This window comes from Panulirus ornatus, chromosome 7, assembly GCF_036320965.1.
Source record: "Panulirus ornatus isolate Po-2019 chromosome 7, ASM3632096v1, whole genome shotgun sequence".
NCBI classification, from domain to species: Eukaryota; Metazoa; Arthropoda; class Malacostraca; order Decapoda; family Palinuridae; genus Panulirus; species Panulirus ornatus.
Window position 1 is genome coordinate 22,786,805 of NC_092230.1, and position 22,473 is coordinate 22,809,277.

General features: G+C 40.8%; 2 protein-coding genes across 5 annotated transcripts in view; one reads left to right on the forward strand and one right to left on the reverse strand.

Moving 5' to 3' along the window:
* The window catches only part of LOC139749451 (uncharacterized), an 86,291-nt gene extending 84,385 nt beyond the window's left edge, over nucleotides 1–1,906 (reverse strand). Inside the window, exon 1 of one of the 2 annotated variants that reach the window (XM_071663327.1) lies at nucleotides 1,777–1,906. In XM_071663327.1, the coding sequence (XP_071519428.1) occupies nucleotides 1,777–1,851 (75 nt within the window). In that variant the 5' untranslated portion in view covers nucleotides 1,852–1,906. The remainder of the gene's footprint in view (nucleotides 1–1,776) is intronic. The other variant, XM_071663328.1, reaches the window with a different exon arrangement.
* Nucleotides 1,907–2,937: 1,031 nt separating this feature from the next.
* The window catches only part of tw (Protein O-mannosyl-transferase 2), a 165,883-nt gene continuing 146,347 nt past the window's right edge, over nucleotides 2,938–22,473 (forward strand). The window contains exon 1 of one of the 3 annotated variants that reach the window (XM_071663331.1): nucleotides 2,938–3,063. The gene's annotated coding sequence lies outside the window, so the exon portion shown is untranslated. The remainder of the gene's footprint in view (nucleotides 3,064–22,473) is intronic. The other 2 variants (XM_071663330.1, XM_071663329.1) reach the window with 2 other exon arrangements.

Consider the following 22,473-nt stretch of genomic DNA (forward strand, 5'->3'; position numbering starts at 1 on the left):
GCCCTATTTGATCCTATGATTACAACTAACCAGCAAAACTGCCACTGCCATATTTGCAAAAACTTTTCCTTTGTCAGAAGTCAGTGAATCCAGCAATAACAAAAAAATTAAGAAAATTGGAGAATCAGTAAAGTTCCAGCTTGGAGTGGCATAGAAATAACATGGATTTGAAAAAAAAAAAAGCCTTTTCAATATACAAACACAGCAGAAGTTATTTGAATCAAGAAAGAATAAATTTTCATTCTAAGTTCATAAAAGTAATAGCAGGAAGGGGTATGATTTTAAGAAAATTCTGGGCAAAAAAGATACACATCTAGAAATTAACAGAACCTCTGAGAACACATCTAACTTCCCCTAACAGCTTGTATTTGGAAAAAGTAAAGTTTAATTCCATGTCAAAACCAACTTTGGGAAATTAATACTTTGGTGATTCATATAATTCACTGCGATTACAAGAATAACTGCAGAGTATGATCAGGTGCTTTATATTCAAATGGACGATATTTGAAAAGGTGACAGCAGTAAATCCAGGAAACATGGGGTTATGTAAAAGAGTGGAATAAAATATAAAGAGAACTTATGAAAACCTTACCTAACCTTTGCAGCGGTCAAGATTTTTCTAATTTTCAATACATTTGTCGAAATCTACCTGTCACCCATGAAAATGCACCACTATGGCACCATATGTAAATAAACAATAAATTTTGAATTAGTCCCAGTGGAACAATCTAATCTCACTACCCTAACTTAACCTACCCCTAAAAAAAAGTATAGCCAGTCAATCATAAAAATCTATTTCAGAAGCAAGTCTGAAATGTTCTTGTTTGCTGGCACTTACTCAATTTTTGCCATGTATTCATACAGTACTGTCATTTTGGCAACAATTTTTGCCATGTATTCATACAGTACTGTCATTTTGGCAACTAAGTACAGTTTTTATAGGTTCTGTTCATATCTCACAAATGTACTGTCCCTCTTTGTTACTTAAACCCACACAATCCCTAACACACATAACTCATCACTTATTAATGCTGTTCAGTAAAATGTAAAGTTTCATACCATGCTTCGTAGTTATTTCTGTAATCACAATGAACGATATGAGGCACCTCAAACCTAAGTTGTCATTTCCAAAAGTTAGCTCTGATGAGATAAAGCAAACTTTCATGCTACATTTACCTTCTTTTTCATTTTATAAATGCCATGGTGCTTATGCATTTACTTAGGTTTGCTTGTAATGTTTATGCAACCTAACAGAAAGGAAGAAATATGACACTGACAAAGTTGGCGTAATTCGACAAACGATATTGATGATCAAAGTAAATCTTGGCCCCCTTGATAAAATTAGGTGGTTTTCCTATTCGACTGATTTTTGCCCTACACTGTTTTTGACGATCACAGCCATCACCTCTCATTTATCTATTATCTACAAAGTATAAGCAATAATCTAAGTAATGCCCCCCTGCTGTACATATTATTGAGTCCACTGGCACGAATTTCAAATTCCTAAGCTACTGTGGTTCCCCTCAACTGGATTATCATCAAATAATCAATCATAGAATATTGCACTGTCTAGTGCTAATAAGTTGAAAAAATGAGTAGTCTATACAAATCCAGTGACTTTTTCCAGCAAGTATATCTTAGAAAGTGGCATACTCAGTGACAAACGTACTCCAAGACCCGAAACCTTTGACGACCTCAAATTCCAGATATATTACATCACAAACACCAATTATCACCAAACTAATAGAAATCTATCTTACAGCAAAAGATACTTACAATCTTCCCTTCATCGTTCACAAATTCGTCCAAATTGTCTAAATACATAGTATCCTGCATCACGTCTGCAACCATGATTAACGTTTAGGCGCGAAACTGATTTCCAACATTTGTTGTGCCTGTGACGTCATAGGTACGTACCGCTCTTCAAGATTATCGTACCAATGTGAGAAATTGTTGTTTAACAATCCATTTGAAGTAATGATGCAAGCTATCACATGTTTGACTTAGAATACATCAAATGGTAGATTATGGCAATGGACAAGTAGTGGGGCACCTAAGAAAAGACCATGGATATCTAGAATCAAGTTTTTGAAAGTTTTTCTATTTGAATCTCGATCTAAGCCAAATGTCATTTTCCTCTGGAGGGATTTCTCTCTTCTGACGAACACCTCTGCTCATCCGGACATATTTCGGTTAATCTGTGTCTAGTAGATAAATGTTCAACCTTCAACACTGCACGTTGTCTGGATGAATGTCCTCTACGTCAGATTTCTAATAAGTCCGTTGGCAGCATCTACAAATGTTGGTAATAACCATAATGCTAAGTTTTTCGAAGATCAACTTAAGTAAGTGCTGTACAGACTATTTTAAGAAACACCTCGATAATGATGGAGTGTTAAGCGTATGACAGATAATTCATGATTTTAGAGAACCGGCGCCAAAATCTCTATTAATGCGGCAATATTCAGACCAAACTTCAGAGACTCAAACCTGCGATCAAATCTTTATAAGGTACCAGAAGGTGAGTATACATAATCTAAATAGCTTTTATAAGCAAAGATGATCCTTATTTGTTTTATTATGGTCTTGATATCATTGGTTGTTTCATCCATACACAGACAGTTTCGGAGGGAATTTGTTTGACAATGTCGACGATGAGTGAACACAGAGGTAAATTTTCAGATTTTTTCTTTTGTTTAATCAATATTTATCTTGCAGTTAAGTTATATATATATAATATTAGTTACTGGTTGAAATATTATTGCATGTTTTCCTGATATGAATGCTATGTAAGTGGAAACGGACTGTCAGCCCAAGATGTTAAGACTAGTTTTTTTTTCCTCCAGTTTTCAGTGGTGGTTTATTTCTCCCAAAGAAAAGTCAGTTTTCAGTGAACTCAGCGATAATTAACATACGAACGGCTTACAGAAAACCGATAAACCAGAGGGAAGACTAAGAGCTCAAACGAGGAATCGACGCTGACGAAGTGACGGGTATTATGTACCTCCCTCTATCAACCGTCCAGGCCTCTACTGCTGTTGTAGCATTGTACAATATTTAAAGGTAATTTTAGTATGTTTAGTAAAAAAAAAAATACTTTTCACTGTAGATGTTATCAGAGAAATAATTGGAAAGCTGGGACTTGAAATAGTTATTAATATATTCATTAGCTTGTATCTTAAGTATGGGATTTAGCTTTTACGTGGTCGTTTGACCTTTCCTGTAAGTAGTGTAATTAGCGTATGTGTATAGAAATTTTGATTTGGAAGTAACGTTTTATTTTCTACATTTGAAAAAAATCAGGTTTATGCCATTTATATGAATATGAATATTAGTCTTAAAATGTCTAAGCTGGTTGTCAAATATAGATTTTGAAGTATAATAGAAATGGACAGATGGTATCAGTATTATTAGGCCAGATTTACACGAGAAAACGCGGCGTTAGATTTGCCCAAGACTGAGGAGTGACCTGATCACAACTTCTCAGTATTTCAAACAGCCCTACTTAGATAATGAACGACTTAAGAATGCAGCAGTATAAAAGTATGAGACCATAACATGAATTTAAAGAAAAAAAATCAGAAAGGATGTAAAGAAGTACTTTTCCAAAAGTACTGGATGAATGAAGGAAACTGGGTTACTCCCATGACAGAGGTTGTGGAGAACTCACAGAGGTTTAAGAATGTTTTATGATAATGTTCGAGATGGGTGCTGCAGGTGTAGAACTCCCTCCCCGTTCAGTGAATATAGTTAATTACAAATAAGTAATTAAGAAGTGATGGAATATCACCAAACCACCAATGATGAGTGAAAGACATGCAAATTTGAACAAGTGCTTTGGTTAGTGGTCAGGTGGACCCTGGGCTAACAGAATATAGTGTACTGTCCTGTGGGTAGGGTGCTAGGTTGAGGGGACGCCAATTTTTGTGGGGCTCGGGGGAGTGGCACAAAAAAAAGTCAAACACTGGTACATATACAGTTCGAGAATTGTCTGATATGAATATTGCATATAAAGCACCTTCATTTTGGTCATCCGTCCATGGGGCTCACATAAAGGTGTTACAGCCGTGGTGCAAAATTCTTGTAACGAGCAAGAATTTTGTAAGTCGTGTCATTACTGACCATCCAGCAAATTTGTTCTTTCAGATCTACTTTTATTGTTCATAATAGTTGGATTTTTTTCACAGCCTAGTAAACACTGGTGTGTTTGCAGTCCTCATTTGACAGAGTTGGCAGGTTGACTTATCCCTATAATTACATGTCAATTATCTGTGAATGTCTGTCTTTTCTCATTAAAACTATCCCCAGGTGTTAAGTTAGTCTCGTAAATTACATCGGTTTTGTAACAAATAATGCTGTAAACTTTCACTCTGGCATCACGCCTCCTCTTACATTTTCTCATTCTTCTCTTTTTTTCATTTCTTTCTTTGTCATTCCTACACTTACATTACTCACAATGTCTCAACTTTTCTGTGGCTTTTTGGCGAACGCGCCAGCCACTTCACGGAAATTAATCCACAAACTGCACACTGCATACCATTTTGCAGTACTATTACCTGTTGTTTGCATAAGTTAACATGAAGTTTACACTGCAGTGCACTGCTGCTGTCAACAACAAAATTTTAACATCTTTACAGTTCTTTGCAGCAACCTGAAGACCTTCATAAATTGTATGTAGTTCAACCATCATGGATGAAAATTTGTCAAATTTGTCTATTTTTCTTTTTTTGTTTCGTAAGCAAAACTCTCAGTACTAATTTATTCCCTTATAAAAACACCACAACCCGGCCGACTGTCGATGATCACTGATCTGTCACATGTATAAGTTTCTTTTGCGGACACTATTTTCTCTATAATAACATTTCGTGAATGATTAGGATGCCAATCATCTTTTTTTTTTCGCTCAAGTTGTAAAGTATAAATTGAAATGCATCCTTCTTTCCTTTTGTCTAAACTTTAGATAAGTTTGTAATAACATACAAATTATCAACTCCATATTCCATCTCACAATACAATGACCTTGCATATTGGCCGCATTACCTCTTCCTTCATTTAAACACATCATTACACGAGACAATCTGTTATCTACACCTCTCCTAATTTATTCCCTTATAAAAACACCACAACCCGGCCGACTGTCGATGATCACTGATCTGTCACATGTATAAGTTTCTTTTGCGGACACTATTTTCTCTATAATAACATTTCGTGAATGATTAGGATGCCAATCATCTTTTTTTTTTCGCTCAAGTTGTAAAGTATAAATTGAAATGCATCCTTCTTTCCTTTTGTCTAAACTTTAGATAAGTTTGTAATAACATACAAATTATCAACTCCATATTCCATCTCACAATACAATGACCTTGCATATTGGCCGCATTACCTCTTCCTTCATTTAAACACATCATTACACGAGACAATCTGTTATCTACACCTCTCCTAATTATTGTTAGAGTAACGGTTACAGTAAGGTCCTTTATTCTATGTACGATACTTGGTGAATTTAACTCCATTTTCATGATTTTAATCTGTTTAGTGGACAACCTAGAATGGTTCTCATGCCCTCAGTCTGTATGACTTCTAGCTATGCATTATGAGAACAGGTGCTGCATAATCATTGACTGAACGTATCGTGTTGATATAGACGATCCTTAAACAAGGAATCATTTCCCATCTATGTGAAAGATCTTAAACGGCCTTTGCATGCATTCCTCAGATTATGCATCTCGAGTACTCTACTGCTGAATGTATCCCATATGCATCCCAAGATATCTGTACGCGTCAGCATTTTTTAATCAACCCATTGAAAAATAACTTTTTTTCCTCAATATCTGACTTGACATTTAGCTTTTCCTCCCTAAATACAAAACTCATTCCACAACTAAGTATACTTAGGGCATTTAAGGTCTCTTGCATTTTGCTCATGCCTTTACATTGTTGGACAATGTCACCAGCATATATTGTAGCCTGGGTGTTCGCGGGATATTTTCACCAGTATGTATTATAGAGTGTCATCGGAAAACTCGTACCGAGCTATTATCATCAGTATTTTAAAAAGCGAAGCTGAGAACACTTTGTGGAATCCCCAGCTCCATCTCTTTCTTCTCCATGATTACAACCTTGAAACCAAACTATAGCCATTCTATTAACAAACAATCTATATTAACCCCCCGGAGACTCCCCAGGCTAACAAGTTCTTCAAGTATGACTTGCTAATTTGCTCTGTCAAAGGCCCCTTTTAGATCTACAAACGGTCTTCATGTTGCCTTAGAATTATTCAAGCACTGTACAACACATTCAGCAGCCCTTCTCTTTTTCATAAAACCATGTAAACTGGTCAATAAAAGATTTTCAACTCATGCAACAATCTTTTTGATACTATTTTCCTCATCATTTTGCTGAAACAAGAAGTCAAAGGTATTGGACGAAAATCTTCATCACTTAAGTATTGGCACAATTACTGCTTTCTTCCACTTGACTTCCTTGCCTTTAGTTTGCTCAATACCCACGTTTTTATAGTCACAAAAACGAGCATTACCTTCTTATCTTCTACCTTTTTCTTAAGCATATAAGTTTCTTGCTGGAGTTGAACCAATACCCCATACACTTCACTGGGCTTGTTAGTTACCTTAATGTGTTCTGAAACAGTCGGTTCGACCCATGCACTATTTCCTGTTAACTTCGGCATGTCACTATGATCCTCTTCCATACGTTCTCGGGTGGAGGTTGTGGTGTCTTCCATGTAACTAATTGTTCATCCTCCTGTTTCCGTTGCTGCTTTTTTCCAATGCCTTGACTCTGGGTGCCACTCATCTGTAGTCTCTTGTACAAGGCGAGAAGCACGTATCACGCGGTCCGCCACAGCTGCAACAACAGTGCACAATACGTCTAGACTTACTTTCTTATTCCAGCGAGATGTATTTTCCACAAAAAGGGCACCAAAATTCACCCTGACACTTTTCAGGTCAAATGACACCCATCAGCTGCACTTACAGCACAATACTAGTTGCTCAATAAAAGTTTGAAATTCTTCTGTGCCAGATTCCAGAGATAAGTATCTTCTCTGGGACGTCTCCATGAAGACTACCATTTGGTGTTTCTCACACCGGACCTCGTGGCGCCATTGTCCAAACAAATCATTCATCGTCTTGAAGGAAATCTGAAATCAGGATCCAGTATATACAACCGGGCACATGAAGACGATCACCTCATGTTTTTCTGTCAGGCATCATCATATTCCTAAACCCTTTCGTTGTCAGCAACTCAAGACTGCCTCATCATCACCCACAGTCAGTTAGGACCCATCACGACCTTCCTTAAGCAGTGGCTTAAACTCTTTTATGCTGCCTTGCTAGTGGAGCCGCCCACAGCATCTGCTTGTGGAATGGCATGCGTACTACATTAATTAGGAGCACACCCTCCTCCCGCCTAATGTGTTTCCACCACCGGGATCCCTCGTCGCGTCGATAACGTCCCCCCAAGTTCGTTCGACTATGCTGCTGTGTTTGGTTCCCAGTTGAATTCTTTCGTCCGTATTGTAGGTTACCGTTCCTCTTATATCATTCTTCGCTTCATCACTTTTACTTCCCTTACTCTGCTGCGATGCCTTTCGCCTCCTTTTCTTTTCTCTCGCAGAAAATCTGGAAGTTTTAGATTTACCCACCTTGGAAGAGAGAAGACAGAGAGGTGACGATTACAACCTTTCAGGTTTTAAAAGAAATCGGCAATATGAACAGTGAACAGTTCTTTGAGAAATGTAGTTATAGAGCAAAGATGTAGGCATAGAGCAAGCAATAGACATAGAGTGAAATTAAGCAAGAAACTTGTTTAAAGGGTGTAAAAAAATTACCTTTACAGAATAAGAGTGGTGGATGAATGGAACAATGACGGAGGACGTGGTTCATGCAGAGAACTTATATGAATTTAGGAAGTTATGGTTGAAAAATTTACGCATAATGCAGAGGTTACTGTTAATGAGCTTGAATTACCACGTAACCGCCCAGGGTGGAACCTGCATGGTTATGAATCTTAGGCGCGGCATTGTGCTCATTGCTAATCCCAGCTGTTCATCCCTCCCTCGAAACTGGTATGGGGTGTGAATGTATACACTTATAAGGTAAGACATGATACAACGAGCTGATGTATAGGTATATGAGATAATTAATTTGGGCTAGGAATATTTAACGCGAGAATGTTCGATAAATGATTGGTGATAAGATGCAAAGCAAATTATGGATACCGTTGGTCGTTTACATTTAGTTTTATAAATCGTTAACGCTTGATCAGGAATACGTTAAGAGTGATTAATCATTTTACCATTCACTATGCAGTCGGGGATGAGAACGATATGCAAATATAGTATATGTTATAAGAAACTTCAGAACGGTAAAATAGTGCAAACCAATAGATTTTGAATTGTACGCTGGATACAATTAAGTGAATGGCACCACATGCTTGTTAGGTAGAAAAACAAGTTATATCGAATTCTTACAAATGTGGCAGTGATTCAAGGTCTTAAGAATATGAATGATTAAGAATATTAGAAGAGATAGACAAAACAGTGTTTGGATAGGAAAAAACATTCAGCACACCAGGAACGATTTTATGCTCAGGACTTTGTATTCTACACTTTGCTATCCACTTATCTCTATTTTCTGGATTCTTTAACCCCTCTATCTAAGCTCTCCTTTTCTCCAATGTTTTCATGAGTATTTATTCCACCATGCTGGATATCAGGAAGAATCGATATTTTTTTACACATGACAATAGAAATATTTCTTCCTCTGAAACTGTGGTAAACACAGTTAGGTCAACTAGGCTTTGGTAGTGATTGTGTAATCTCTTTCGGAATGTTAGAACTGAGTGAGGGTTGCAGAAACATTAACACAACTCTGATGTGATAATATATACTCACTGGGTGCAACTACTGGACGAGCTGATATTACAGGAGAAAGAGAGGTGAGATAAAACTCCTATGGTTTTGCTACAGTAGATGAGAGTCATTGCCTGCTATAGGAGGAAATATGCATTGCCCATGTCCTATTGTTGTGTTGTCGGAGTGAGGTAGTGTTGATGAGGTCCTGTGGTTGGGTTGCAAGTGGCAGGAGGCGTTGCCAAGGTCCCATGGCTGTGCTGTTGGAGAGAAGCATTACTGAGATTCATGGCTGTTGCAGGTGAAAGTTGGTGTTGCTGAAGTCCCTTGGTGTTTCTGTGGGGGAAGGCATTCCTTGCCGGGGTCCCAAAGTTTTCTGCAGGTGATACAAAAATAAGGAAACGTTGCCGTAGTTCTGTGGTTGTGCTTTAAAGGAACGAGGCTTAACCGAGTTTCATGTGGTTGATCAAGATCGTAACTGAACGGCTGACCTCCAGGCAGGGTGGCGATGCATAGCTCAGTACGTCTGGCTGGTATTCTGTGGTGTAAGAAGGGATATGGAGTGACGTGTTAGGCACGCTATTTGAGGTGTGAATCGTGAATGCAACTGGAGATCGATGTCCTTCACGCTATCTGGAATGTGAGTTATCACTGCAGGCCAGATGTGCTGTGTGGCAAGACACTGGAGTGTGGAGTCATATGACACCCAGGACTGTCAGACTAGGATGTTGGCATGACGGACACATTTTTACATTTCTCCGCAGCAACCTAAAGACCTTCACAAACTGCATGTAGTTGATGAGTTGTTTACGAAGTTTTATAAATCAAAGTCATTAATAAAATATTCCCTTATGAAAACACCACATCCCGCCGTACCGTCACTGATCATTGACTGTATTGTTGACTGGTTGGTAAGGTTATTTAATGTATGTATGACTCATGGTGAGGTGCCTGAGGATTGGCGGAATGCGTGCATAGTGCCATTGTACAAAGGCAAAGAGGATAAGAGTGAGTGCTCAAATTACAGAGGTATAAGTTTGTTGAGTATTCCTGGTAAATTATATGGGAGGGTATTGATTGAGAGGGTGAAGGCATGTACAGAGCATCAGATTGGGGAAGAGCAATGTGGTTTCAGAAGTGGTAGAGGATGTGTGGATCAGGTGTTTGCTTTGAAGAATGTATGTGAGAAATACTTAGAAAAGCAAATGGATTTGTATGTAGCATTTATGGATCTGGAGAAGGCATATGATAGAGTTGATAGAGATGCTCTGTGGAAGGTATTAAGAATATATGGTGTGGGAGGCAAGTTGTTAGAAGCAGTGAAAAGTTTTTATCGAGGATGCAAGGCATGTGTACCCGTAGGAAGAGAGGAAAGCGATTGGTTCTCAGTGAATGTAGGTTTGCAGCAGGGGTGTGTGTTGTCTCCATGGTTGTTTAATTTGTTTATGGATGGGGTTGTTAGGGAGGTGAATGCAAGAGTTTTGGAAAGAGGGGCAAGTATGAAGTCTTGGGAAATGAGTCAGTTGTTGTTCGCTGATGATACAGCGCTGGTGGCTTATTCATGTGAGAAACTGCAGAAGCTGGTGACTGAGTTTGGTAAAGTGTGTGAAAGAAGAAAGTGAAGAGTAAATGTGAATAAGAGCAAGGTTATTAGATACAGTAGGGTTGAGGGTCAAGTCAATTGGGAGGTAAGTTTGAATGGAGAAAAACTGGAGGAAGTAAAGTGTTTTAGATATCTGGGAGTGGATCTGGCAGCGGATGGAACCATGGAAGCGGAAGTGAATCATAGGGTGGGGAAGGGGGGCGAAAATCCTGGGAGCCTTGAAGAATGTGTGGAAGTCGAGAACATTATCTCCGAAAGCAAAAATGGGTATGTTTGAAGGAATAGTGGTTCCAACAATGTTGTATGGTTGCGAGGCGTGGGCTATGGATAGAGTTGTGCGCAGGAGGGTGAATGTGCTGGAAATGAGATGTTTGAGGACAATGTGTGGTGTGAAGTGGTTTGATCGAGTAAGTAATGTAAGGGTAAGAGAGATGTGTGGAAATAAAAAGAGCGTGGTTGAGAGAGCAGAAGAGGATGTTTTGAAATGGTTTGGGCACATGAAGAGAATGAGTGAGGAAAGATTGACCAAGAGGATATATGTGTCGGAGGTGGAGGGAACGAGGAGAAGTGGGAGACCAAATTGGAGGTGGAAAGATGGAGTGAAAAAGATTTTGAGTGATCGGGGCATGAACATGCAGGATGGTGAAAGGCGGGCAAGGAATAGAGTGAATTGGATCGATGTGGTATACCGGGGTTGACGTGCTGTCAGTGGATTGAATCAGGGCATGTGAAGCGTCTGGGGTAAACCATGAAAAGTTGTGTGGGTCCTGGATGTGGAAAGGGAGCTGTGGTTTCGGGCATTATTGCATGACAGCTAGAGACTGAGTGTGAACGAATGGGGCCTTTGTTGTCTTTTCCTAGCGCTATCTCGCACACATGAGGGGGGAGGGGGATGGTACTCCATGTGTGGCGAGGTGGCGATGGGAATGAATAAAGGCAGACAGTGTGAATTGTGTGCATGGGTATATATGTATGTGTCTGTGTGTGTGTATATATATATATGTGTACATTGAGATGTATGGGTATGTATATTTGCGTGTGTGGACGTGTATGTATATACATTGTGTATGGGGGTGGGTTGGGCCATTTCTTTCGTCTGTTTCCTTGCGCTACCTCGCAAACGCGGGAGACAGCGACAAAGCAAAATAAATAAATATAAATATCATTTTTTTTTTTTATTATTATACTTTGTCGCTGTCTCCCGCGTTTGCGAGGTAGCGCAAGGAAACAGACGAAAGAAATGGCCCCCCCCCCCCCCATACACATGTATATACATACGTCCACACACGCAAATATACACACCTACACAGCTTTCCATGGTTTACCCCAGACGCTTCACATGCCTTGATTCAATCCACTGACGGCACGTCAACCCCGGTATACCACATCGCTCCAGCGGATGGAACCATGGAAGCGGAAGTGGATCATAGGGTGGGGGAGGGGGCGAAAATTCTGGGAGCCTTGAAGAATGTGTGGAAGTCGAGAACATTATCTCGGAAAGCAAAAATGGGTATGTTTGAAGGAATAGTGGTTCCAACAATGTTGTATGGTTGCGAGGCGTGGGCTATGGATAGAGTTGTGCGCAGGAGGATGGATGTGCTGGAAATGAGATGTTTGAGGACAATGTGTGGTGTGAGGTGGTTTGATCGAGTGAGTAACGTAAGGGTAAGAGAGATGTGTGGAAGTAAAAAGAGCGTGGTTGAGAGAGCAGAAGAGGGTGTTTTGAAGTGGTTTGGGCACATGGAGAGGATGAGTGAGGAAAGATTGACCAAGAGGATATATGTGTCGGAGGTGGAGGGAGCAAGGAGAAGAGGGAGACCAAATTGGAGGTGGAAAGATGGAGTGAAAAAGATTTTGTGTGATCGGGGCCTGAACATGCAGGAGGGTGAAAGGAGGGCAAGGAATAGAGTGAATTGGAACGATGTGGTATACCGGGGTTGACGTGCTGTCAGTGGATTGAATCAAGGCATGTGAAGCGTCTGGGGTAAACCATGGAAAGCTGTGTAGGTATGTATATTTGCGTGTGTGGACGTATGTATATACATGTGTATGGGGGTGGGTTGGGCCATTTCTTTCGTCTGTTTCCTTGCGCTACCTCGCAAACGCGGGAGACAGCGACAAAGTATAAATATATATATATATATATATATATATATATATATATATATATATATATATATATATATATATATATATATATATATATATATATGTGAATAAGAGCAAGGTTATTAGGTACAGTAGGGTTGAGGGTCAAGTCAATTGGGAGGTGAGTTTGAATGGAGAAAAACTGGAGGAAGTGAAGTGTTTTAGATATCTGGGAGTGGATCTGGCAGCGGATGGAACCATGCAAGCGGAAGTGGATCATAGGGTGGGGGAGGGGGCGAAAATTCTGGGAGCCTTGAAGAATGTGTGGAAGTCGAGAACATTATCTCGGAAAGCAAAAATGGGTATGTTTGAAGGAATAGTGGTTCTAACAATGTTGTATTGTTGCGAGGCGTGGGCTATGGATAGAGTTGTGCGCAGGAGGATGGATGTGCTGGAAATGAGATGTTTGAGGACAATGTGTGGTGTGAGGTGGTTTGATCGAGTGAGTAACGTAAGGGTAAGAGAGATGTGTGGAAGTAAAAAGAGCGTGGTTGAGAGAGCAGAAGAGGGTGTTTTGAAGTGGTTTGGGCACATGGAGAGGATGAGTGAGGAAAGATTGACCAAGAGGATATATGTGTCGGAGGTGGAGGGAGCAAGGAGAAGAGGGAGACCAAATTGGAGGTGGAAAGATGGAGTGAAAAAGATTTTGTGTGATCGGGGCCTGAACATGCAGGAGGGTGAAAGGAGGGCAAGGAATAGAGTGAATTGGAGCGATGTGGTATACCGGGGTTGACGTGCTGTCAGTGGATTGAATCAAGGCATGTGAAGCGTCTGGGGTAAACCATGGAAAGCTGTGTAGGTATGTATATTTGCGTGTGTGGACGTATGTATATACATGTGTATGGGGGTGGGTTGGGCCATTTCTTTCGTCTGTTTCCTTGCGCTACCTCGCAAACGCGGGAGACAGCGACAAAGTATAATAAATAAATAAATATATATATATATATATATATATATATATATATATATATATATATATAAATGTGAATAAGAGCAAGGTTATTAGGTACAGTAGGGTTGAGGGTCAAGTCAATTGGGAGGTGAGTTTGAATGGAGAAAAACTGGAGGAAGTGAAGTGTTTTAGATATCTGGGAGTGGATCTGGCAGCGGATGGAACCATGGAAGCGGAAGTGGATCATAGGGTGGGGGAGGGGGCGAAAATTCTGGGAGCCTTGAAGAATGTGTGGAAGTCGAGAACATTATCTCGGAAAGCAAAAATGGGTATGTTTGAAGGAATAGTGGTTCCAACAATGTTGTATTGTTGCGAGGCGTGGGCTATGGATAGAGTTGTGCGCAGGAGGATGGATGTGCTGGAAATGAGATGTTTGAGGACAATGTGTGGTGTGAGGTGGTTTGATCGAGTGAGTAACGTAAGGGTAAGAGAGATGTGTGGAAGTAAAAAGAGCGTGGTTGAGAGAGCAGAAGAGGGTGTTTTGAAGTGGTTTGGGCACATGGAGAGGATGAGTGAGGAAAGATTGACCAAGAGGATATATGTGTCGGAGGTGGAGGGAGCAAGGAGAAGAGGGAGACCAAATTGGAGGTGGAAAGATGGAGTGAAAAAGATTTTGTGTGATCGGGGCCTGAACATGCAGGAGGGTGAAAGGCGGGCAAGGAATAGAGTGAATTGGAGCGATGTGGTATACCGGGGTTGACGTGCTGTCAGTGGATTGAATCAAGGCATGTGAAGCGTCTGGGGTAAACCATGGAAAGCTGTGTAGGTATGTATATTTGCGTGTGTGGACGTATGTATAAACATGTGTATGGGGGTGGGTTGGGCCATTTCTTTCGTCTGTTTCCTTGCGCTACCTCGCAAACGCGGGAGACAGCGACAAAGTATAAAGAAAAAAAAAATATATATATATATATGTATGTAGCATTTATGGATCTGGAGAAGGCATATGACAGAGTTGATAGAGATGCTCTGTGGAAGGTATTAAGAATATATGGTGTGGGAGGCAAGTTGTTAGAAGCAGTGAAAAGTTTTTATCGAGGATGTAAGGCATGTGTACGTGTAGGAAGAGAGGAAAGTGATTGGTTCTCAGTGAATGTAGGTTTGCGGCAGGGGTGTGTGATGTCTCCATGGTTGTTTAATTTGTTTATGGATGGGGTTGTTAGGGAGGTAAATGCAAGAGTCTTGGAAAGAGGGGCAAGTATGAAGTCTGTTGGGGATGAGAGAGCTTGGGAAGTGAGTCAGTTGTTGTTCGCTGATGATACAGCGCTGGTGGCGGATTCATGTGAGAAACTGCAGAAGCTGGTGACGGAGTTTGGTAAAGTGTGTGGAAGAAGAAAGTTAAGAGTAAATGTGAATAAGAGCAAGGTTATTAGGTACAGTAGGGTTGAGGGTCAAGTCAATTGGGAGGTGAGTTTGAATGGAGAAAAACTGGAGGAAGTGAAGTGTTTTAGATATCTGGGAGTGGATCTGTCAGCGGATGGAACCATGGAAGCGGAAGTGGATCATAGGGTGGGGGAGGGGGCGAAAATTTTGGGAGCCTTGAAAAATGTGTGGAAGTCGAGAACATTATCCGGAAAGCAAAAATGGGTATGTTTGAAGGAATAGTGGTTCCAACAATGTTGTATGGTTGCGAGGCGTGGGCTATGGATAGAGTTGTGCGCAGGAGGATGGATGTGCTGGAAATGAGATGTCTGAGGACAATGTGTGGTGTGAGGTGGTTTGATCGAGTAAGTAACGTAAGGGTAAGAGAGATGTGTGGAAATAAAAAGAGCGTGGTTGAGAGAGCAGAAGAGGGTGTTTTGAAGTGGTTTGGGCACATGGAGAGAATGAGTGAGGAAAGATTGACCAAGAGGATATATGTGTCGGAGGTGGAGGGAACGAGGAGAAGAGGGAGACCAAATTGGAGGTGGAAAGATGGAGTGAAAAAGATTTTGTGTGATCGGGGCCTGAACATGCAGGAGGGTGAAAGGAGGGCAAGGAATAGAGTGAATTGGAGCGATGTGGTATACCGGGGTTGACGTGCTGTCAGTGGATTGAATCAAGGCATGTGAAGCGTCTGGGGTAAACCATGGAAAGCTGTGTAGGTATGTATATTTGCGTGTGTGGACGTATGTATATACATGTGTATGGGGGGGGGGTTGGGCCATTTCTTTCGTCTGTTTCCTTGCGCTACCTCGCAAACGCGGGAGACAGCGACAAAGTATAATAAATAAATAAATAAATAAATAAATAAATATATATATATATATATATATATATATATATATATATATATATGTATATATATATATATATATATATATATATATAAATGTGAATAAGAGCTAGGTTATTAGGTACAGTAGGGTTGAGGGTCAAGTCAATTGGGAGGTGAGTTGAATGGAGAAAAACTGGAGGAAGTGAAGTGTTTTAGATATCTGGGAGTGGATCTGTCAGCGGATGGAACCATGGAAGCGGAAGTGGATCATAGGGTGGGGGAGGGGGCGAAAATTCTGGGAGCCTTGAAGAATGTGTGGAAGTCGAGAACATTATCTCGGAAAGCAAAAATGGGTATGTTTGAAGGAATAGTGGTTCCAACAATGTTGTATGGTTGCGAGGCGTGGGCTATGGATAGAGTTGTGCGCAGGAGGATGGATGTGCTGGAAATGAGATGTTTGAGGACAATGTGTGGTGTGAGGTGGTTTGATCGAGTAAGTAACGTAAGGGTAAGAGAGATGTGTGGAAATAAAAAGAGCGTGGTTGAGAGAGCAGAAGAGGGTGTTTTGAAGTGGTTTGGGCACATGGAGAGAATGAGTGAGGAAAGATTGACCAAGAGGATATATGTGTCGGAGGTGGAGGGAACGAGGAGAAGAGGGAGACCAAATTGGAGGTGGAAAGATGGAGTGAAAAAGATTTTGTGTGATCGGGGCCTGAACATGCAGGAGGGTGAAAGGCGGGCAAGGAATAGAGTGAATTGGAGCGATGTGGTATACCGGGGTTGACGTGCTGTCAGTGGATTGAATCAAGGCATGTGAAGCGTCTGGGGTGAACCGTGGAAAGCTGTGTAGGTATGTATATTTGCGTGTGTGGACGTATGTATATACATGTGTATGGGGGTGGGTTGGGCCATTTCTTTCGTCTGTTTCCTTGCGCTACCTCGCAAACGCGGGAGACAGCTACAAAGCAAAAAAAAAAAAAAAAAATATATATATATATATATATATATATATATATATATATATATATATATATATATATATATATATATAGTTTCGTCTTGAGGAGTATTTATTATCTAAAAAAAAATCGTACATAATTGGGATCAATTTTTTTTCGTTTAGTCTGTAAACTATATACTGTAACGTAACCTTCAATGGTCTAAACCTTAGGTAAGTTCGTAATGTAGTACAATGTTTATCAAATCCATACACCACAACACAATATGATGTCCTTCACGTAAACGCATCATTGCACGAGACTATCTATTATCTCCCCCATTGCTCGAGACAGTCTATTATCTCCACCTCCCCTAATGGTTCTTAGAGTAGCAGTTACAGCAAGATCCTGTATTGTATGTTCAGTGCTTGGTAACGTCAATTCCATTCCCATTATTTCAATTTTGGTGTTCAGTGGGGAACCCAGAACAGTTCTCATATCTTTATTTTGTATTACTTCATGTTTTTGAATAATCTTCTAACTATACAATGAGAATATGTCCTGCATGTTCATTGACTGAATGTATTGTGCTGATACACACCGTTCTTTGAATAGGAATGTCTGTCCATCATATTGTAGCTTCCTCTTAGACCGATCTACGTAGTTGTTGATGAATCAGTCTCCCCACCCTTTTCTCCATCAACAGCAGTGTCCCTCAATTTCCTCTCTTCCACAAATAACCAAATGCGCTCTTACGTGGCAACTCAACACTGCATTTCCGTTGAATTTTCTTTAACTCGATCTGCATCTCATGTCGACACAACTTTCTCTATAAACTCAGACTAGGACAGGATATCCCATTGGGGTTAGACAAAATATGGTTAAGTTTAATACCTACGAGACCCAGTTTCTACCCATTTCTATATCGAAAATTCCTCAGCTTTCTTCTTTCCTTTGACGGTTCGGTAAATCCACCTCTGGACTCGATGAACGTACTTGGTTTTACTGTAAAGTTCACTTTCTCTCGGAAACCCCACATTACGGAAATAGTTAGGACTGTCTCTTAGAAACTGGGTGATGTGGAAATTTCTTTTATTCCGAACAGTTACCATGTTTACACACAGGATTACTCCGTCCTTGTATGGAGTAATGCTGTCGTCTGAGGTTCTAGCTCTGCATCCTTCCTTGACAGAGTTGAGTCGACAGTGGTCCGACTGATAAACTAACTATCCCAGGCTAACTTCAAAACTTGACCTTCATGTCCTACACCGCAGTATTGTTTCACTTTCCCTCTTCTATCTGTATTACTATGTTTTTTGCTCGCAGGATCTGGCCGCTTGGGAGCCCCCACCACTAATTAGACCACGGAATACTCTGTAAGCTGCTGCGTCACATGATTACAATGTGGCCATCGGCAACTCAAGTGTGGGCCGTTTTGATGACTGCTTCTTTCCCCACATCTCACTAGAACTATGTACATTCTCATGTCTTTCCCAGTAACTTTGACCTGGCACATTTAGAAGACTGTTTTCACTTCCTTCAAACTGTGAATGCTCTCCTCTCTATATTTCAGTTAAAGCCCGACCTTGATGTTGACTTTTGTCTGTGACTGGAGCCTCCAACGTAATATATATATATATATATATATATATATATATATATATATATATATATATATATATATATATATATTTGCATATTGGAGGAAGTGAAATGTTTTAGATATCTGGGAGTGGACTTGGCAGCGAATGGAACCATGGAAGCTTAAGTGAGTCATAGGGTGGGGGAGGAGCCGAAGGTTCGTGGAGCTATGAAGAGTATGTGGAAAGAGAACGTTATCAGGGAGATCAAAAATGGGAGTGTTTGAAGGATTAGTAGTTCCAACAGCATTATATGGTTGCGAGTCATAGGCTATAGTTAGGGTTGTACGGAGGAGAGTGGATGTGTTGGACATGAAATGTTTAAGGATAATAATGTGGTGTGAGGTTTGATCGAGTAAGTGATGAAAGGGTAAGAGATGTGTGGTAGTGATTGAGAGAGCAGAAGAGGGTGTGTTGAAATGGTTCGGAGATATGGAGAGAATGAATGAGGAAAGGCTGAGAAAGAGGATATATGTGTCAGAGGTGGAGGGAACAAGAAGCAAGCGGAAGACCAAATTGGAGGTGGATGAAGTGAAAAGAACTTTGAGCGATTGGGGCCTGAGCATGCAGGAAGGTGAATGGCATGCACGGAATAGATTGAATTTGAATGATGTGGTATACTGAGGTCGGCATGCTGCCAATGGACTGAACCAGGGCATGTGAAACTAATGGGATAAACCATAGAAAGGTCTGTGGGGTCTGGATGTGGATAGGAAGCTGTGGTTTCGGTGCATTACACAGAGACTGTGTAAGCGGATGTGGCCTTTCTCGTCTGTTACCTGGCGGTACCTCACTGACGCAGGAGTGGCGAGCAGGTGTGAAGTAAATGTAATGTATCATACTTTCTTCTTCACTGTCATGCATTTGTGCTGTTACTTGTAGGGGGATGGGATGCGAGCAGTTGTGAATATGTGCATATGTATGTATGTTTATATGTACAAATATATGTATATGTATATAAAACTGCCAACCATTGTATTTTTGCCGTATTTTTTTTTTCTTTTTTTTACGGCAGTAGGATTTTTCTTATTAAACACTTTTTTCTTAAATTCGGGTCGTATGTTCATGTATTTTGTATGTAATGTATGATAAGTTCACAGGGGTGCACTGTTCAATGTATAGTGTACGTTCGCATCGCGCACGCAAGAACTAATGGAGTTTACAAAATAACTGTCGGTCAGTTTCCGACCATTTCGTGGAAATGACCGCACAGATTGTTGCACGGTTGGTCTTACCGTCCGATCATCATATATTTAGCTTGTGTAACCAGGTTAGTCCTACTCCAAGGACAGGCCCTCCTCAGGCTTCAAAAAGTCGCTCAAAATTACCATGTACAGAAGAAATTACTAATCCCCTTCCATCTATTGCTGTTCTTCAAAGTAGAAAAACTCGATTTGCTAAAATTTTATAGCAATGACAGATGAAGCGTGACAACGAAAATTTTGCTAGAAAAATCAGATCCTTAGCACGTAAGTTACATCACATCCATTTATTTGGGCCTCGACCATTAAGTAGCGGGTATAAAATGAACTACTAAATTGCATGGACGAACAAACATTAGAACCTTTGTTGACCTCGTTCTATGACCGATAATGAAATGCTACCGACTAGATACTTTGTTGGTTTTAAAGTGAACAATTGTGGACTATCTACATATAGATAAACGAATGGACCACCGAACATCACAATTTCTTGTACTGAAAGTGCAGTCTGTATTGCGCGTGGTTTTAAGTTTCGTTTGCAATTTTTTTTTCTTCACAAAATTCCTTATTATAGCCCAGCTGTGTATATATTTATATGTACATTTATGTGGCATGAGAAAGGTGGGAGGTTGGCAGATTAGAAAGGGTAGTGAATGTTGGGATGAAGAAGGAAAGTTGTTAGTGAGAGAAAAGAGAGGCGTTTGGACGATACTTAACAATGAAGGAATACAAATGACTGGGGGATGTGTTAAAGAAAGAAGCAGAAGGCCACGAGAAAGGTGCAAGGGTTGAAAAAGGGGACAGTGAGAGTTGGGGTGAGAGAGTATCATTAAACTTTAGAGAGAATGAAAAGTTTTGGAAGGAGGTAAATAACGTGCGTAAGACAAGAAAACAAAAGGGGAACATCGGTGAATGGGGTGAGGGGGGGGGGGGGGAAGTAATAACAGGTAGTGATGAAGTGACGAGTTGGAGTGAGTATTTTGAAGGTTTATTGAATGTGATGATAGAAGAGCAGATGTAGGATGTTTTGGTCGGGGTGGATGGTGCTGGAAGTGAGATGGTCACGGAGAATGATTTGGTTAAGAGAGAACAGGTGGTGAAATCTTTGCGGAAGATGAAATCGGTCAAGGCGACGGGTTTGGATGGTATTGCAGTTGAATTTATTAAGAAAGGGTGTGACTGTGTTGTTGATTCGTTGGTAAGTATATTCATTGTATGTATGTATCATGATGAAGTGTTGAGGATTGGCGGAATGCATGCATAGTGCTATTGTACAAAAGCAAAGGGGATAAAAGTGATGGTTCAAACTGCAGAGGCATAAGTTTGTTGAGTATTCTTGGAAAATTGTATGGGTGAGTATTGATTGAGGGTTAAGGCATGTACAGAGTATCAGATTGTGGAGGAGCAGTGTGGTTTCAGAAGTGGTAGAGGATGTGTGGATCAGGTGTTTGCTTTGAAGAATGTATGTGAGAAATGCTTAGAAAAACAGATGATCTGTATGTAGCATTTATGGATCTGGAGAAGGCATACGATAGGGTTGATGGAGATGCTTTTTGGAAGGTTGTAAGAGTATATGGTGTGGGAGGTAAGTTGCCAGAGGCAGTGTATAGTTTTTATCAAGGATGTAAGGCATGTGAACGAATAGGAAGAGAGGAGAGTGATTGGTTCCCAGTGAATGTTGGGATGCGGCAGGAGTGCGTGATGTCCCCATAGTTGTTTAATTTCTTTATGGATGGAGTGGTTCGGGAGGTAAATGCAAAGTTTTGGAGAGAAGGGAGAGTATGTAGTCTGATGGGGACGATTGGGCCTGACAAGTGAGTCACTTGTTCGCTGATGATACAGCACTTGTCGCTGATTCGAGTGAGAAACTGCAAAAGCTGGTAACTGAGTATGGAATAGTATGTGAAAGGAGAAAGTTGAGAATAAATGTGAATAAAGCAAGGTTATTAGGATCATCAGGGTTAAGGGACAAGTTATTTGGTATAAGGTTTGAATAGAGAAAAATTGGAGGAAATGAAGTGTTTTAGATATCTGGGAGTGGACTTAGCAGTGAATGGAACCATGGAAGCGGATGTGAGTCACAGGGTGGGGAAGGGGGGCGAAGGTTCTGAGAGCGATGAAGATTGGGTGGAAAAAGAGAATGTTATCTCTTAGCGCAAAAATGGGTATGTTTGAAGGAATGGTAGTTCCAACAATATTATATGGTTGCGAAGCATGGGTTATAGATAGGGTTGTGTGGAGGAGGGTGCATGACTTGGAAATGAAATGTTTGAGGACAGTATATGATATGAGGTGGTTTGATCGAGTAAGTAATGAAAGGGTAAGAGAGGTGTGGTAATATAAAGAGTGTGGATGAGAAAGCAGAGGGTGTGTTGAAATGGTTTGGACATATGGAGAGAAAGAGGCTGACAAAGAGGATATATGTGTCAGAGGTGGAGGGAACAAGAAGCAGGCGACCAAATTAGAGGTGGAAGGATGCTGAAAAGGATTTTGAGCGATCGGGGCCTGAACATACAGGAGTGCGAGAGGCGTGCAAGGAAGCGTGAATTGGAACGATGTGGTATACTGGGGTGGACGTGCTGTCATTGGTCAGAACCAGGCGATGTGAAACGTCTGGGGTTAACCATGGAAAGGTCTGTAGGGCCTGGATGTCATGTGTAGTGCATCGAAACTACAGCTCCCTATCCACATCCAGGCCCCACAGATCTTTCCATGGTTAACCCCAGACGCTTCACATGCCCTGGTTCAGTCCACTGACAGCACGTCCACCCCGGTATGCCACATCGTTACAATTCACTCTATTGTTTGCACGCCTTTCACCCTCTTGTATTTTCAGGACCCGATCGCTCAAAATCTTTTTCACTCCATCCTTCCACCTCCAATTTGGTTTCCCGCTTCTTCCCTCCACCTCTGACACATAT